The sequence below is a fragment of the Chanodichthys erythropterus genome, chromosome 11, assembly GCF_024489055.1.
Source record: "Chanodichthys erythropterus isolate Z2021 chromosome 11, ASM2448905v1, whole genome shotgun sequence".
NCBI lineage: Eukaryota > Metazoa > Chordata > Actinopteri > Cypriniformes > Xenocyprididae > Chanodichthys > Chanodichthys erythropterus.
This window is the reverse complement of record NC_090231.1, coordinates 20861039-20879817: the sequence shown is the minus strand read 5'-3', so window position 1 is coordinate 20879817 and position 18779 is coordinate 20861039. Positions and strand designations below refer to the sequence as shown.

The 18779-nt window shown below is 44.4% G+C and overlaps 1 protein-coding gene across 1 annotated transcript in view; it reads right to left on the bottom strand.

Annotated features, from left to right (window-relative positions):
- The window catches only part of si:ch211-186j3.6 (neural-cadherin), a 330066-nt gene that overhangs the window by 38031 nt on the left and 273256 nt on the right, over positions 1–18779 (bottom strand). Inside the window, exon 23 of the mRNA XM_067400604.1 lies at positions 12860–13074. Within this exon, the coding sequence (XP_067256705.1) occupies positions 12860–13074 (215 nt within the window). The remainder of the gene's footprint in view (positions 1–12859; positions 13075–18779) is intronic.

Sequence of the window (18779 nt, the reverse complement as noted above, 5' to 3'; positions counted from 1 at the left end):
AATGAGAAAAGTGGAGGAGAAGTAATTCATGCTATGTTAGAGGTGAATAAAGATGGTTGCTCTTTAATACAGAAGCCACGTGTGGATTTCATGCTTAGTACTTGTTTTATAATGTGCGCAGCTATGCCTCAAGCGCTTCGACTGATGTGTGAATCACCCAAGGCAAAAATATACGTGTGCCTTAATATATATATGGCTTAAAAGAAACATAATTACTGTTTACTAAGAGTTATTCACAAATTTAATTAGAATATCAATATAAAAAGAAGCAAATTTCATGTCAATTTTAATTTAAAGCCAAAATTCTTACAGCTAAACTGCCCACTGGAAATGTTTACTGACCAGCAGCAATGTACGGCTCACCTCAGACCAATCAAAGCCAAACAAATACTACTTCTTGACCTTGGACTCCAGCCCACCAACAGATTCATAATCTATTCAGAAAAAACTCAGAAGTACTAATACTCACACAGACACAACAGCATGATGTTCTGCACACAGGGATGTGTGTGGGAGGCCCCAGGGTGTGTGTACACTATGAAACTGCATTGTAATATCAGTGTCATGAGTGTCTTTAATAAGAAGAGCAGAGGCGTAAAACTGGCAGGCACCAGGCCAATGATAAGGTTTAATAGGCCACGGTGAAGAACAGCAGTAAGTAATAAGGTCTGATAGAGTGAAGGCGAGGAGGGCTGGAGAGAGAGAGAGAGTAATGCACGGAGACTCACACTGTGGCTACACTTGTTCCGCTGTCCTCCGCACTGCCATTCATCATTATTCATCTCCAGCTTTCTTTCTTCATTCCACCTTCCTGTTCACATACCATCTTCGTCTCTCACCCAGACATGAACTTCTTTCTCCATTTAATTCATGTCTGAGCTGCGGCACTTACTGTTACTCCCCAGCAGTTCATTCAAATCCGAACCGCTTTTATCTATTTAATCTGACTCTCTTTACTAGACTCTTTCTCTGTTTCCATTTCTCCTCTTTCTGATTCTCTTTCTGTTTGCAGCATTTCCTCACTAGACCTATCCAACCTCTCTCTCTCACACCCCTTTTCTGGTGCTGATTGTAGAGCCAGTGCCTAGTTTAAATCCAATCCATACATTTCCACAAGCAGAAGATGTGGAAAAATAGCATCTCAGGCACACCTAAAAGCATGCTAACTATAGGAAACAATAATGTCTTCACCGAGTAGAGTCCTCAAACCAAAAACAACTCGATGTGACAAACATTATTTTGTATATATATATATATATATATATATATATATATATACAGCTATGGAACAAATTAAGAGACCACTCCAAGTTCAGAAATCAATGTTAAGTGGTCTCTTAATTTTTTCCATAGCTGTATATATATATATATATATATATATATATATATATATATATATATATATATATATATATATATATATATATGGAATCTCAGAGGTATATATATATATATCTCTGAGATATAATATATATATCTCAGAGGTCGCATTAACCGAAAATGATCCATCATTGACAGAATTTTTTTTTTTAACATTGACGGAAAAATCCGAAGGCCATCCTTCACGTTGACAGATTACACTGAGGGTGATCTATTGTAAATTGTAACTGTAATTCCCACCCCTGTCCAGTTGGTGGCGAGTGCGCTCCAATGTAGCAGCAGAGCACTGGATACAGAACAAAAATTAAACTGGCACGAATCTTTTGCTATGCGTTTAATAACGCACAGGCGAGTACCCAGAAGCTACAACGATATATGACGCCACATTACAGAGCGCCAAAACGGTATTTATTGTTTGAATTTCTTGATGAAATGGACAGAATTTTAAATCTGAGACTTTGTTCCATATCAAAAGCAACACAAAGCTTTCAGCTTATAGAGAATACGAACCGACGTCACGCCTCGTTGCATGCTGGGGCGGCGCCGCCATTTTGACAGGATCGCCCTCTATTACTCGTACTGAAATTAATATGGATTCTTGCTTACCTTTTGTTTTGTTTCTGCCATTAAGTGGAACGTTAACATTTTTAATGGTATTGTTTGCAGGGAATAGAAGCTATTTTATCGCATCGCATGATCATTTTATTTATTTATTTTTTTTTCACTGAAGTTTTGTAGAATTTCGTTTACAATGTTGATCTGTTTACCATGTCAGACTCTGGACGCTCACCGCTGCTTCAGCCATCATATGAATATCCAAATAAATCTATGTGATCAACACACTGAGAAAGTCGATTCATTTATTTGTTGGAAACGTTTAAATGATGCTTAAACGAGCATATTGAGTAGGCCTACAACTTGTCATTGTAATTCCCCTTTTCCATGATCACAGATGAGAATCAGAGATTATGAGTCAAATTCAGCGAACAGACGGACACGAACACACTGTATTTTTATATTTATTTTAACAAATGACAACCACACTAAGCAATTTCCTACCTTTATAAAACCGTTATGAAGAAAATGTATAAAATGCTTGCATTTTAAGTGATACTGAAAGTTTATATTTTGGTCTCATCCGTTTTTCTGCATGTGCTTTATTTGTAAATAGAATTTGATCTATTTAATATCAGTCTAAGTGCATTAAGCGTTTTTTTGAGAGGACATGAGAGGAAACCGTTTAAGATATAAATGTGCTGCGTTCATATTTTTTGCTCATTTGTGTATCTCCGTATCTCTTTAATAAATATGTACAGAATTGTTTGTTTGTCACATGAAGCGTTTTTCTTGTTCCCTTTCAGTCGGTCACGTTCGACGTACGTCAGTAGTGACCGACGAATTGGGATATCGCTTAGAGAGCCCTATCATCTTCGTGTAAACTAAAACAAGCCAATGGAATTGGCGTGCGATATTTGCATAATGCGCACCGCCCCCGACAGGTGAATATGCCGCGTACGACCGTTTTTTCCGGCCCCGGGAACCGGAATGACGGTACGGCGCTGTATAGGGTGACCGGAGGATTACGGTCAGGGCTTCCCCGCCGAGCGGAAACGCTCCTCGGGCCCCTGCCGCCTCATCAGCACCGCAACCCATCGTGCCACCGTTGGTTTCCGCTGGGCCCTCTACGGACTGTCCAGCCGTTACCTTTGGTGTGCTGGCGGCGGATCGGATGTCGATCGCTGCATCGGAAGGTGAGCCTGAGTCCTCGGGGGAGGATTCGGACGCGCTGCCGCCCGGGACGGGCCGCCTTGTGCGTCGGGCTTGAGTGGAACCCTCCACCCTGTCCCGGCCCATCTCGGTTGGACGATTGGTACTTGGCGGGGGGTCGCGCTGGTCAAATCCAGCGTCCCGCCCCAATGCCTTTCTTCCCGGAAGTACACGATGAGGTGACCAGGTCTTGGCAAGCTCCGCATGGGGCTCGTACAGGGCCTGGTCACTCGTCTGCCTTCACCTCCCTGGACGGCGGGCTAGCCAGGGGGTACGCGAAGATCCCGCCAGTCGAGCGGTCTGTTGCGACGCAGTTGTGTCCAACGGCCGCTGGCTGGCGCGGTGAGCCGCGTCTCCCGTCCCAGGCCTGTGAACTCTCAGCCGGTCTGACCGAGAAAGCTTACAGTGCCTGTGGGCAGGCTGCCTCTGCCCTGCACGCGATGGCCCTTTTGCAGGTCTATCAGGCAAAAGCGCTGTCGCAGATGCCCCAGGAAGGTCCTGACCAACAGCTGCTTGGGGAGCTGCGCGCTGCCACTGACCTTGCCCTCCGGGCAACGAAGGTGACAGCGCGTTCTGTTGGCCAGGCGATGTCTACTTTGGTAGCCCAGCAACGCCACCTCTGGCTGACCTTGGCAGACATGAGGGAGACCGACAAACATCGGTTCCTGGATTCCCCCGTGTCTCCGGTCGGCCTTTTCGGCGACGCGGCGGAGAACTGTGCCCAACAGTCCTCCGCTGCACAGAAGCAGGCTGAGGCTATCAGACATGTCATGCCACGGCGGTCCGCTGCTGCCTCCACCCAGCCGCCCGTGGCTCAGCCTCAGCCCGCTCGTCGCCGAGGGCGCCCGCCTGCGTCTTCCTCCGCCCCTGCTAAGTTGGCAAAGCAGCAGCCTACACCAGCCAAACAGCAGGGTGCCGGGCGCGGACGTGGTGCCCAGCCCGTCTCTGCCAGCCAGGTGGCAAGCGGTCGGGGAAAACTCGGCCCTGAGACGGGCGACCTGGACCGGAAGGTTCCTGCCCTTCGGGAGAGTATTCCATCTGCTCTCCCACCCCCGGAGGAGGGCCGGGGGGGATTTTGTGGCGGCTGTCCATCTACCGCCGCTGGCTCTCCGGAGTCCAGCGGTACCCACTTTGCCACAAAAAGAGCTTCCTCAAACTCCAGGTCGCAACAGGGGGTGTCTGCCAGTGTGCCAGGCTCCGCCTTGCTGTCAGCTCCCTCCCCATTCGCCAGCAGGTGGCAGTGTGTTGGTGCAGACCGCGTCCCGTGCGCCGTCTCCCATGCACACTACTGCCTCGCAGAGTCCGACCCCACTCCGGGCCGCCCTCAAGCCGTCCGAGTCGGGTCCCTCTCTGCCTTGCTGCCCCACCCCCGGTGCGTCTGTGGTGCCTTTGGTCCCGCTGGCTCAGTGTCTGGAAGCGTGGAGCACGCTCCCCAGCCTGTCCAGTTGGCTCATTCGTACTATCAGACTCGGCTATGCGATTCAGTTCGCCCGGCGTCCCCCGGTCTTCAGGGCTGTCCACTTCACTCCGGTGTCGTTGGACAGTGCTCCTGTTCTCCGGGTGGAGATTGCTGTCCTCCTGGCGAAGGGTACAATCAAGCCGGTCCCTCCAGCCGATATGAAGTCGGGGTTTTACAGCCCCTACTTCATTGTACCGTAAAAGGGCGGTGGGCTACGGCCAATCCTGGACCGTCCCCAGGGTTGGTTTGCAGCAATAGACCTGAAGGACGCAAACTTTCATGTCTCGATTCTGCCTCGACGCAGACCCTTCCTAGGTCGGTCTGCGTTCGAGGGTCGGGCATGTCAGTACAAAGTCCTACCCGACATGGTTGTAGCTCCCAACCGGTTGGGTCTTCAGGTCAACTGGGACAAGAGCAAACTCGCCCCCGGGTAGAGGATCTCTTGTTTCGGTCTCGAGCTAGACTCGGTCGCACGGACTGCGCGTCTCACCGAGGTGCGCGTCCAGTCGGTGTTGAACTGCCTGAGCTCGCTCAAGTGCAGGACAGCGGCTCCACTGAAAGATTTTCAGAAGCTCCTGGGGCATATGGCATCTGCAGCCGCGGTAACGCCGCTCGGATTGCTTCATATGAGACCGCTTCAACACTGGCTCCGCGGCCGGGTCCCGAGATGGGCGTGGCAGTGCGGCACGCTCCGTGTCCCCGTGACACCGAGCTGCCGTCGCACCCTTGTCCGGTGGTTGGACCCTTCGTTCCTGTGGGCCGGAGTACCCCTCGAACGAGGGTCCAGGCACGCTGTGGTCTCCACAGATGTCTCTGCCACGGGATGGGGGGCCACGTACAACGGGCATGCAGTGACAGGTCTTTGGACGGGGCCTCAGCTGCATTGGCATACCAATTGCCTCGAGTTGCTAGCGGTCCGTCTTGCGCTGGCCCGCTTCAAGGAGCTGTTGTCAGGCAAGCACGTTCTAGTCCGCTCACTAAGCATTGCGGCCGTTGCGTACACCTACCGTCAAGGTGGTCTACGCTTCCGTCGCATGTTGCAACTCGCCCGCCATCTCTTGTTGTGGAGTCAGAAGGATCTGAGGTCCCTTCGGGCCACTCGTGTCTCAGGTGTGCTCAACCGTGCAGCCGACGAGCTGTCACGGCAGCATCTACTTGCGGGCGAGTGGCGGCTCCACCCCCAGGCGGTCCAGCTGATTTGGCAGCGGTTCGGCGAGGCCCAGGTAGTCCTGCTTGCCTCCCCGGAAACTGCCCTCCGCCAGTGGTTTTATTCCCTGTCCGGCGGCACGCTCGGCACGGATGCCCTGGCACACAGCTGGCCCCCGGGTCTGCGCAAACATGCGCTTCCCCCAGTGAGCCTTCTCGCACTATTCATGTGCAAGGTCAGGGAGGACGGGGAGCAGGTTCTGTTAGTGGCTCCGTACTGGCCCACTCGGACCTGATTCTCAGACCTCATTCTCCTCGTGACAGCACCTCCCTGGCCGATTCCTCTGAGGAAGGACACCCTGACTCAGAGACGAGGCACCCTGTGGCACCCGCCTCCCGATCTGTGGAACCTCCACGTGTGGTCCCTGGACGGGATGCGGAGGTTCTGAGTGATCTCCCGCAAGCGGTCGTAGACACCATCACTTCCGCTAGAGCTCCTTCTACTAGGAATCTCTACGCGCTGAAGTGGAACCTGTTCGTCGAATGGTGCGCCTCTCGCCGAGAGGACCCCCGGTCATGTTCGGTCGGATCCGTGCTTTCCTTTCTGCAAGATGGGTTGGAGCGAAGGCTGTCTCCCTCCACCCTCAAGGTGTGTGTTGCCGCCATTGCCGCACATCACCATGCAGTTGAGGGTAAGTCCCTGGGGAAACACGATCTGATCGTCAGATTCCTGAGGGGGGCCAGGAGACTGAATCCTCCTCGCCCTTCCTCCGTACCCTCTTGGGATTTGACCCTGGTTCTCACAGCTCTCCGGCGTCATCCCTTCGAACCTTTGCAATCAGTCGACCTGAAACTAATGTCTCTTAAGACGGTTCTTCTGGTTGCATTGGCTTCCCTGAAGAGGGTAGGGGATCTGCATGCATTTTCGGTCGACGAAACGTGCCTAGAATTCGGGCCCGGTGCTTCTCACGTCATCCTGAGACCCCGGCCTGGATACGTGCCCAAGGTTCCTACCACTCCCTTCAGCGATCAGGTAGTGAACCTGCAAGCGCTGTCCTCGGAGGAGGCAGACCCAGCCCTAGCTTTGCTCTGTCCCGTCCGCGCTCTGCGCGTTTACGTGGACAGAACGCGAAGCTTTAGGACCTCAGATCAGCTCTTCATCTGTTACGGAGGCCAGCAGAAGGGAAAGGCTGTCTCCAAGCAGAGGATGGCCCACTGGATAGTGGATGCCATCGCCTTGGCGTACGAATCCCAGGGCGTGCCTTGCCCGCTCGGGTTGAGAGCCCACTCCACCAGAGGGGTGGCCTCTTCCTGGGCGCTGGCTCATGGCGCCTCGCTGACAGATATCTGTGGAGCTGCGGGCTGGGCGACACCTAACACGTTCGCTAGGTTTTATAGCCTACGTGTAGAGCCGGTATCCTCGCGTGTACTCGCATCCACTAGTCGGTAGACGTGTTGTACCCACTCTAAGTGTCGGCTTGCAATGCCATTCCCGCCACTGGCCGGATACGTGCATACTTTCACTCCAGTCGTGTTCCCCGCTTGGCGAACCCTGTCGAGTTCCTCCGCCTCCCCCTTCGGCTCGGACATTGCGGAGTGTCTGATGCCAGGCCTACATCCGTCGCTGACGCTGTCTGTTGGCTGGGGCCCATATGTCGTGACCCCTCTACGTGAGCGGTCCCATATGTGTATTTTCCACGGTTTAAAACTCCCTACGGGCCGAGTCCGTGTCTTTCCCTTAGCAGAGCCAGCTCTGCTGTCACCTGTCAGATGAGTCTCCCCCTAACCAGGTGGAGCCATCCCAGGGACTCCATATGCGTACTGCCCCCCCGGGCCAGTCCATGTGTGTATTCCCACGTAAACTCCTCCCCCATTGGGTAGGTAGTGGTTTCCGCAGCGTCCCTTACGGGTTCGCTTCCCCAGTGTGTCTAGTTTACTTAGTGGGTAGTGGTTAGACAGCAGTAGACTCTCTCGGTGTAAGCTCGCCCCCTTCACCGCCAGCCGGTGCCATGGGCGGCTGAGCTTGTGCTGGGCACTGGAAGGGGTTTCGTAACTGTGGCGCTTTAGTTGGGATCCCAATTCGTCGGTCACTACTGACGTACGTCGAACGTGACCGACTGAAAGGGAACGTCTCGGTTACGTATGTAACCCTCGTTCCCTGAAGGAGGGAACGGAGACGTACGTCCCGTCGCCACAGTTTCTGTACCCTCGCTGTAGTGCGGACACCAGTTGTCTCCTCAGCGAAAAACAGAGTGCGATTGCATCTGCTTCCTATTTATATACACCTGTCGGGGGCGGTGCGCATTATGCAAATATCGCACGCCAATTCCATTGGCTTGTTTTAGTTTACACGAAGATGATAGGGCTCTCTAAGCGATATCCCAATTCGTCGGTCACTACTGACGTACGTCTCCGTTCCCTCCTTCAGGGAACGAGGGTTACATACGTAACCGAGACGTTAAGCATTTGAATGTCCCCGTCAAGTTCTGCTAATTCACGAGCGCAGTGAGAGTCAGACTCGCAAAAAGGTAATGTTAATTATTAAACCAAACAAAATCAAAACGTTCAAAAACACTTGAAAATGTCATTCTTTTATTGAGTGATAAGCAGTGGGTTTAATCAGTGCCATTAATAATAGATTTGCCATCCGGCGTCTTCTCGTCATCTCCTCGACCTACTTCCCTTGGTGTTTTTACACGTAGAAAAGGCGAAAAAACATTTTTCACTGTCTTGTTTTCTCTCAGAACGATGATCTGAGTTACTATCACAATTATTGATGCAGCATTAATGACAGACAATGGTGACATTTTTCACAATCATGACAGAAAACAAATTACTGCCATAAACTCAATAACGGAAAGGTTGCGCGATCCTGTTAAGATGGCGGATAAACAAAGAAGTTACCCAGAACTCGTTAGATTCGTATGCTCTATTGTGATTTATTGGGTGGGAGGCGCACTATGCGGTTTATTCGTCAACTGAAAAAAGGCATATAGCCTGGGATTTACAAATCGATACTGGTCATATGAATGTGACCAAAACAGCAAGGAGACATTTTAATTGTTTATTAATAAAGTAATGTTTTCTGAATCAGTGTCAGCGGCAAAGATGAAGTTGACATTGACTCTCCTCATGGATGCGCTTAGAGAGAGAATGCACAATTCAGACAATGCACAATTCATTTGGTTTATTCTATATAAACAGCCTGCCTGAGAGCCATTTCTGCCTGGATGAAGGACCACCACCTCCAACTCAACCTTGCAAAAACGGAACTGCTTGTGATCGGTGCAAACCCAACACTTCATCACAACCTTTCAGTTCAACTTGGGTCTTCAACCATCACTCCTTCCAGGACAGCCAGAAACCTTGGAGTGGTGATGGATGCTGGTCTAACCTTCACAGATCATGTTGCAGCAACGACCCGGTCCTGCAGATTTGCCTTGTACAACATCAGGAAGATTAGACCCTTCCTATCTGAACATTCCACACAAATTCTTGTCCAAGCTCTTGTTCTATCCAGACTGGACTACTGTAATGCTCTCTTGGCTGGCCTTCCAGCATGCACTATCAAGCCTCTACAACTGATCCAAAATGCTGCAGCAAGACTGGTCTTCAACGAACCGAAGAGAGCGCACGTCACTCCTCTCTTCATCAGTCTGCACTGGCTGCCAGTAGCTGCTCGCATCCAATTCAAGGCTCTGATGTTTGCTTACAGAACGACAGCTGGCTCTGCACCGCTATACCTTAACTCACTACTTCAGACTTACGCGCCCTCCAGAAACCTGCGTTCTGCAAGTGAACGGCGCCTTGTGGTGCCATCACATAGGGGCACAAAATCACTCTCACGGACCTTCTCCGGGACTGTTCCTGGCTGGTGGAATGACCTACCACGCTCTATCCGAGCAGCCGAGTCTCTAGCCATTTTCAAAAAAATGCTAAAGACGTATCTTTTTCGTCAGCACTTGACCCAGTAGTAGTAGCACTTACCTTGACTAATATTCTTCTCCTATCTGTGTATTTATTTATTTAAAAAAAAAAAAAAAAAAAAAAAAATTCGCTATGAGCACTTTACTGACATAACTGTGACTTCACTCAGCACTTATACACTGTTGTTCTCATGTTGATTTAATTGATTCTACTACTCTCATTTGTAAGTCGCTTTGGATAAAAGCGTCTGCTAAATGACTAAATGTAAATGTAAATGTAAATGTAACAGAGTAGCCTATTTCTTTTCATTTTAAATTATTTTGTTTTTGTTAAAGTAGATATTTCATGCTTTCTATAGAGATATTTCTCATGTCTCTGAGGCAAGCAGCCTATACGCTGAGTTTCGGTTCATTCATTCACTTTAAAGAAAGGCTTTCTACAAAATAAAACTTTAAGAAGTGGTCAAAATCATGTCTGACACACTCCATGTCTCCCGACATGCGCATCTTATGATGCATCTTACTCATATATATATATATATATATATATATATATATATATATATATATATATATATATATATATATATATATATATGAATTTATTAAAATAACCCCGTTCAAAGTTTGGGAACCATTGGTTCTTAATACTGTGTGTGTTTACCTGGATGATCTACCACTGTTTTGTTGTATTGTGATGGTTGTTCATGAGTCTCTTGTTTGTTCTGAGCAGTTAAACTGAGCTCTGTTCTTCAGAAAAATGTATTCCTGTGGATTCTTCAGTTTTCAAGGATTTTTTGCATATTTTAACCCTTTCCAGCAGTGACTGTTTTGAGATCCATCTTTTCACACTAAGGACAATTGAGGGACTTAAACACAACTATTTAAAAAGGTTCAAACATTCACTGATGCTCCAGAAGGAAACACTATACATTAAGAGTCGGGTGTGTAAACTTCAACAGGATGAAGAAATTTGTCTTATTTTGTTGAAATATCTTTTTTTTTTTTCTTTTAGTACTGCCCTTCGGAAGCAACAGAAGATACTTGTTTCCCCGAAGACAAATTACATACATTTTACCTTGATCTTCAAATTCAAAAAGTTTTCACCCCCGGGTAATCTAATATTTAAAGGTGTCATAGAACGTCTTTTTAAAAGATGTAATATAAGTCTAAGGTGTCCCCTGAATGTGTCTGTGATGTTTCAGCTCAAAATACCCCATTGATTTTTTTAAATTAATTTTTTTAACTGCCTACTTTGGGGCATCATTAAATATGAGGCGATTTAGGCTGCGGCCCCTTTAAATGCTCACGCTCCCCGCCCACGGAGCTCACGCTTGCCTTTACCAGCATAAACAAAGTTCACAGAGCTAATATAACCCTCAAAATTGTTCTTTACAAAGTGTTCATCATGCAGCATGTCTAATCGCGTTAGTATTTGATTGGATTGGATGTTTACATTTGATTCTGAATGAGTTTGAGGCTATGCTCCGTGGCTAAAGCTAACATTACACACTGTTGGAGGGATTAATAAAGAATGAAGTTGTGTTTATGAATTATACAGACTACAAGTGTTTAAAAAATTAATACATCTCTGTGAATACAGTAAGAACCTATGGTAACTTTAACCACATTTAACAGTAAATTAGCAACATGCTAACGAAACATTTAGAAAGACAATTTACAAATATCACTAAAAATATCATGTTATCATGGATCATGTCAGTTATTATTGCTCCATCTGCCATTTTTCGCTGTTGTCCTTGCTTGCTTACCTAGTCTGATGATTCAGCTGTGCACATCCAGATGTTCTGCCCTTGTCTAATGCTTGAACATGGGCTGGCATATGCAAATATTGGGGGCGTACATATTAATGATCCCGACTGTTACGTAACAGTCGGTATTATGTTGAGATTCGCCTGTTCGTCGGAGGTCATTTAAACAAATGAGATTTATATAAGGAGGAGGAAACAATGGTGCTTGAGACTCACTGTATGTCATTACCATGTACTGAACTCGTGTTATTTAACTATGCCAAGATAAATTCAATTTTTAATTCTAGGGCACCTTTAACTAATGTAAGTAAAATGAGGCCTATTGTATGCAAATCTTACCCAAAACATGTTTTGGCATGTTTTTTTTTTTTTCAGGCAGATTATTTAGTCACATATGTTATCATTCTTCTTTCTAATCAATGAGATCAGGGGTCAGTTATGACAGATATTCAAAGATCCCTCGCCAAGCAGCAGTTCCAACACAAGTACAGCACCGTTTTAATGGAAAATATGTAGCCTATTTAACTATCACTCTCACCCTGATACTGACCTGAAGCTCAGACAGATCTCCACCACTTCACCACTTTTTGTTGAGGGAGCCACTTTGAAACCCTGTCCACAGTTGCACACTTCACTTAATCTTCATCTTTCACTCCTTGTCACTCTCTCTTTCTCACCTCAGATCCTCTGTCTGCCATCCATCCCTCTCTCGTTCTCTCCATATGTTCACCCTGCACTGATTACACTCACACACTGCCTTATCTGCTACTTATCCACATTTGCCAACACATCAATGGGCTGATCAGGAGCAGAATGCTCTCATATGCTCGGCACGTAGGCAGATCTGTGAGTTCATTAAAGCTCTAAATGTGTATACCTCATTGTAGTCGTTCTCCCAGATGAATGACAAATAAGCCTTTACTGATATAATGAGTGCATTCGTTAACCCCTAATGAGTTAATGCGGCTGCGTACGGCAATGCTGCGGAATTTATGACACACATATGCAAACAAACAGAAATAATGTGGTATTTTTTAAACTTTTTTTTTTTCTTTTTCTCTGTGTTTAGGTTGTTAGAAGAAAGCAGGTCTCCCCTGAGTAAGAAAATGTTACAGCAATAAAAATTTTTTATTAGAAACACTAAATCCTGCTGGAGAGACGCAAAGGAGTCTGTTCATCTCTTTCTGTCTGAAATAAACATATTATCACCCCTTTTTTTCATTCTTCTCTCTCTATGTCTAGCCCTACTGGGAGATGAGTGAAGATGTGCCAGAGGTTCAGCTTGTGATATGAAAGAATGATGTAGACACCGTAGCAATATTCTGCCTTAATGCCGCTGCACATTTGCAATACCCATCCCTCGCCTTTCGACCTGCGGTGAGGCCGCCGTGAGGTTGTGTGTAGGTTACCTATGGCCATGAAGTCCTCCGGCTCCCACGGCTGAAGCTGAGAGAGGGGTCCGCTGTAGAGCAGCAAGCCATCTGCCACCTCTGTGATGAACTCCAGTGAGAGGTGGCTCTCGAAGCATGGCCTTATAGGGGGAAACCAAGCATAGCCGTTTCCATGGAAACTATGTTTTGTCTGCTGGCACTCGGATCCCTCAAATTGAGCCGGGCACTGGCATCTATGGTATGCACACAGGAAATCAAAAGCTCACATTAAAACAGTATGAGTTTCAGGTTTTGTACACATGCTACTGGACTGATCTGAACTCAAAAGAAAGAAATTTTTAATATAGTCATAGTCATACATTGTGATCTTACAGAGTCCTGAATTTGTTGAACTATCCTATTAAGTTGAGACTAAAGACCCATGTAGCCAGTTATACAAACTTATCTCCCTAACTTTGGTTTCAGCCCTGTAATTTGTGGCATTCATTCAAAAAGAAGGAGAAGAAAAAAAAAAGTTTCTAGCTGTTTGCTCAGTTTATTTAAATCTGCAGTCCGCAACTTTTTTGGTAAAAAATTATCCAAAATAATTTTTTGAGTAAGTACATAACCAGCCAGTGTTAAATACTATCTAATTATCTTGTCTCGATTCACAACGGTAAGCTTGTAATAATGTTTTATAATACGAGCGACACGGTGGATTTCCACAGGAAATTTGAGCATGCAGCATTTCCTCTGTGCGTCATTACATCACGTCCGTAAACAGAAAGAGTCCCGTCGAGAGGCTAGTCAGTTTTATCACGTGAGGATGCTGCTGGTAGCAGCACATTTATAGCCTTTTCTCACAGCTGTTGAAATAATTAAACTTATAATTTTGATGGTGGATTGTAATCCAGAAAGATCCAAATGACAATCATCAGTGACAACTGGAGATTCACCCGTAGTCAAAAATCAAAAGACTTTGGACTGTGGAGTGGCTACAGAAATTTAAATCTACAGGTAACGCTAATATACACTAAATACACAGTCACGCATTGCTGATGTTGTTAACAATAACAATTTGAGAACAATATAACAGTAATATAATCATTTGCATGGTTTGGCGTGATCTGAGCTGAGCGATTGTTAGATTTAATCATCATTGGCAGCGCGATTTATTGTAGGCCTAATGCTTTTTTCCTCATTGATCGGAACAAAAGTGGCAGAAATGTTACATGTTTGTTCAGATGATATTTTCCAGTGAAAATTCTTATATTGGTCATACTTTCAAGACGTAGAGTCTGTGATTCTGAAGTACAGTATCCACACCGGTGCGGTGACTGACAGCAAGCATTAGATTCATCCGCGCTGACGAGCTGTGCCGAGGCACAACGCATGTATAGATAACTGTTCCGCATATGACTGCAATCGCATGTTTCAAACAGAGATGGCGACAAAGAGGAAAAATCGCAGACTAATTGTCATTTGTGCTCAATTTAATTACGTTAAATTAAATTAAATTTGTAAAATGTTATGTTGACTTTAACCATTTGTGTTGGGACTACATGAATCATTTCTGTTACTTTGGCTGAAACTGGGCAGTGGATTTCTAGTTCCCAGCATGCTTTGCATAGGGATAGATCAGGAGAGTAAATGTTGAAATTAAGTGCTGTTTAGTGTGTTTTTAGTAAAGGGAAAGGCTTGTTAGTGTTTAATGTTCAATTATGCTAGACATGTACAAGAGTTTCTATGTTGAAATGTTTGTGGTTGCACTGTGCTGAAGATTAGAGCTTGTTGTTACTAGTTAAATATTGAAAGTTGAAGTAAGATTTGTTGATTTCAGTGCTGCTCTTCTTCATACTCAGATTAATATGTGTATGGTCTATGGTCCCACACCCCATCAGACAACCTAAGCACAAGGTTCACTCTTCATCATAATGGTAACCACAACAACTTGATGAATTTCAGTTCATACAAAAAGACTACAATAAATCAGTCCAAACTAATTTTTTTTTTATTTTTTATATATAAATAACTTATTTGTATGGAAAAGCTTAACTTAAATATATGGAAAAGATTTCCTTATATATATGCACACACACACAAAACACTACACACATTATGTAACAAAATATTTTGCACGTTTACATCCATGTTTTGGCATTTTTCAAATCTTAATTTAATTATTTTTAACACAAACGACTGGATATTAATTTGTGTTCTGAAGACAAATGAAAGTCTTACAGGTTTGGAATTACATGAGGGCGAGTAATTTTTGACAGAATTTTCATTTTTGCATAGGGGTGAACTAACCCTTTAATTAATCTGAATTAATTATTTAATATTTTTGAATGAATGACTCAGTGACTCACTTGTTTCATTACTGGATGAATCAGTGTTTTTGAAAAAATCTTTTGAATAAATGATTCAATGACAAACTTTTTTTTTTTTTTTTTTTAACAATCACTTGGTGGTATAATGATTTAATCGATACAATCGTTATTTGAAGCACCATGTTACTTTCAAAAGGATATTTACTCTATTTTGATCGCTTCTGTAGACATCAGTGTTAATATCCACGAATGATACAAATATTTGTAAAACAGAAATAATAATACTGTGATGCTGAAAAGACTATTTGTGAAGCTGTTTCATACCTATACATTACAGCTGCTGTCTCTTGGTCTTCGGCAGCCACTACGCAGATTTGAATGTTCCGGTGTGATTTTGTCAAAGGTTTAACAAACACAGGCAATTTTTTTTTTTTTTTCATTTAGGAATGAGTGGGTGTTTAAATCGAGATCACAATCTTTTATTGATTAATCGTGTATCTCCATTGCCTGTCCTCAAAGAACAGATAGGTATGTTCTTGCTATGAGGACATGCTGCTTTTTTTTTCATTGTGTGGACATCTAATACCAACACCATAGTTACCATAGATATAACACTGTTTACAGCTGATCGTGAAGCCTCGGGAGCTGAAACCAGATTCTGGTGAGGAATGTTACATTTCCAAAAAACGCTCTAAATGGTTGGTCAATCACAACCTGACCAATCAATGTAGGCTGGACGTTTTGGAAGGGGGTCTTTAAAGAGATAGGAACTAAAACAGAGTGTTTCAGGCAGAGTGTGAAAAGAGGTGCTGCAGCAATGTATAGTATGAGAAAAAAAATTTGTTTTTTGAATTTTAAATCATGTAAATATATTCTACCAGACCTCCAGCAATAGCTTTCCTCATCATTGGAACTTCCCAAACATCATCCCCCACAAAACCATACAACTGGAATCACACTAGACCATACAATATCAGTCTGATGTTGTGCATCCTTTTGCCATCAAAAATTTCAATATGAAAGATACACTTCATATGCATACGTATTGGCATGACTCAAACAGTAATCAACAGCTCTCTTGTTCTGCTTTCTGACGGATCAACCCCACCTGTTGCGCACACTCTCAATTTAGCCCACAAACAGCATCATCTGCTCAGAAACATCAATGACAAATTGCTTTCTTTTGGTTTGCCACCCAAGCACTGCTGTGCCCTCAGATCCCCTGCCTCAGTGCCTCTTTGGCAATTCTAATCATAGTCTTTGAAAAATGCATGGGTCTATCGCTGTCCTTCGTCTGTGCGTCTGTCTTCTTTCTGTCTCTTTTTGACTTTGTTTCTTTCTCTCTTTGCTGTCTCGCTCATAGCTGCAGTTCTAATTGCCCATTTGAAAGGAAAATGACATGGGATGATGGCCTCTGTGCAGTCAGGCAGGTCAGTACGCCCAATAAAACATCTCAAGTGCTCTAATTACATTGTGCCCTAATCAAAATGATTCCCACATTTAACAAAAACAATATGTCATAGCAGAAGACAGGCGAGGATATGTTTACAGGACTGACCGTCAAACTAAAGATGATTACTGCCATATTGTCACCTTAGAATTATATGGTTCTATCTGACATTCTTGTCGAAATGTATTTATTCACATATTCTTATTCTGTGACAAATTATTTACATTTGTGTATAATGTGTTAAATTACCAATCATAATCCTACCTAAATTTAACATCTGCACTGGACAAAATATTTAGTACTGCCTTATATGCTTAACTTGAACAAGAAAAAAAATATTCATTCTAAAATATGAAATAAATGGCATTAAATTTAACTTTCTCATGCATGTCAAAACATTGTTGCAACACTATTTTTTGTTTTAAAACAAATTATAAGTAAACTGTTTGTTTTTCTTGAAAATTATTGCTTCAAATAATGTTTTGCCAGATAGAACCTTATAATTCCAAGTGATTTTTTTTTTTTTTTTTAGAATTAGTTCTATATTTATTTGATCCATTCCAAAAAAATCCAATCCAAAAAAATATATTTTTTAAAAAAATTTGAGAGGATTTAGATGTACAGTTACACCGTGTCCTAGCCAGACGCGATGCGCGATAAAAGGTATCTTTTCCATGTTAATCTGAGTTTTTGTCCTATAACCAGCCGTGACAGAGACACGTGAATATTCTACTTTAGAAACGTTTCTATTTCTCTGCGACGTCGCGGCTGGAACAGCAACACAAAGTATGGCAATGATAATATCAGGTACTGTTTATGTGCTTTATTTAATGTTAAAAGCGTCTAATGTGAGTTTGAATATCATTCAGTGTTTACAGCTAAAAAGTTAAGTTAATAAAAACAATACTGGCTAATTCACCTCAGATCTCGAAAATGAATAAATGGGCAAAAGAACGTTCAAACTGACAACTCAATGCGAACAAACAAGTGTATTCTATGACAAAGATTGTTTCAGTCACTCCGTATGTACTTTAAATAATGTTTAGATGGTGTAATATTTATAAAGTTTACTATGTACTTGCCCATTTCATTGTATCTGCTGTGCTCTTGCCAAGAGAGCCCGCCCACACTGCAATCTTATCGCATCGCGTCTGGTTACACGGTGTTAGAACATTTCATTTTTGCTATATGGAATGCAAAAATTTTGAAGCTCAATATCTTAAAATTGCTCATAATGCAGATAGAACCTAATGCTGCGTTTACACTGAACGCGTCTGGGGCGTCTGATTTACATGTTAAGTCAATGTAAACATGCGTCTAGATGTCCTGCGTTTATTGAGCGTTCAGGTGTCTGACGCGCGAATCGAGCGTCTGACGCCCTAGACCATAGATGATTAGTGAATTTAGTGATTAGTGACACGTGGCCAAGTATGGTGACACATACTCGGAATTTGTGCTCTGCATTTAACCCATCCAAGTGCATACACACAGCAGTGAACACACACCCGGAGCAGTGGGTAGACATTGCTCTGGCGCCCGGGGAGCAGTTGGGGGTACGGTGCCTTGCTCAAGGGTCTCACCTCAGTTGTGGTATTGAGGGTGGGGAGGGCGCTGGATATTCACTCCCCTCACCAACAATCCCTGATGGACCTGAGACTCGAACCCATGACTTTTGGGTTACAAGTCCGACTCTCTATCTATTAGGCCATCTATGCCCTAGACGCCAGAGTTGAAAAATCTGAACTTTGGCGAAAATTCGCGCCACGTTAACCAATCAGGAGCTTGCTCTAGTAGTGACGTGACATAGCGAGCTGAGGCAGAAATTCGAAACAACAATGAAGGACAAAATCATCGTCGCTGTACGTCTTCATACTTTTATAGAAACAGGGAAAAAGAGGATCTTGCTTGAAAGAAAGTTAGTGAGGAGGTCGGACAATCTGGTAAGTTATAAAAAAAACAGTCTTTACTCAATTTGAGCTATATACATATTGAGACTACAAGCTAGCTAAAGCTGGCAAATTGATCTTATTCGCTGTATTTTACAACTATTTTCCCGCTGACGAGTTGTGTTTATTCAGAGGAAGTGTGCAGAAAGAAGTGGAAGAGTCTGGGACACATAAAGGAGCGGGAGAGCCCCTCTCATGTCGCGAATTCGCGTCTGTTGTGAAGTGAATTTCAT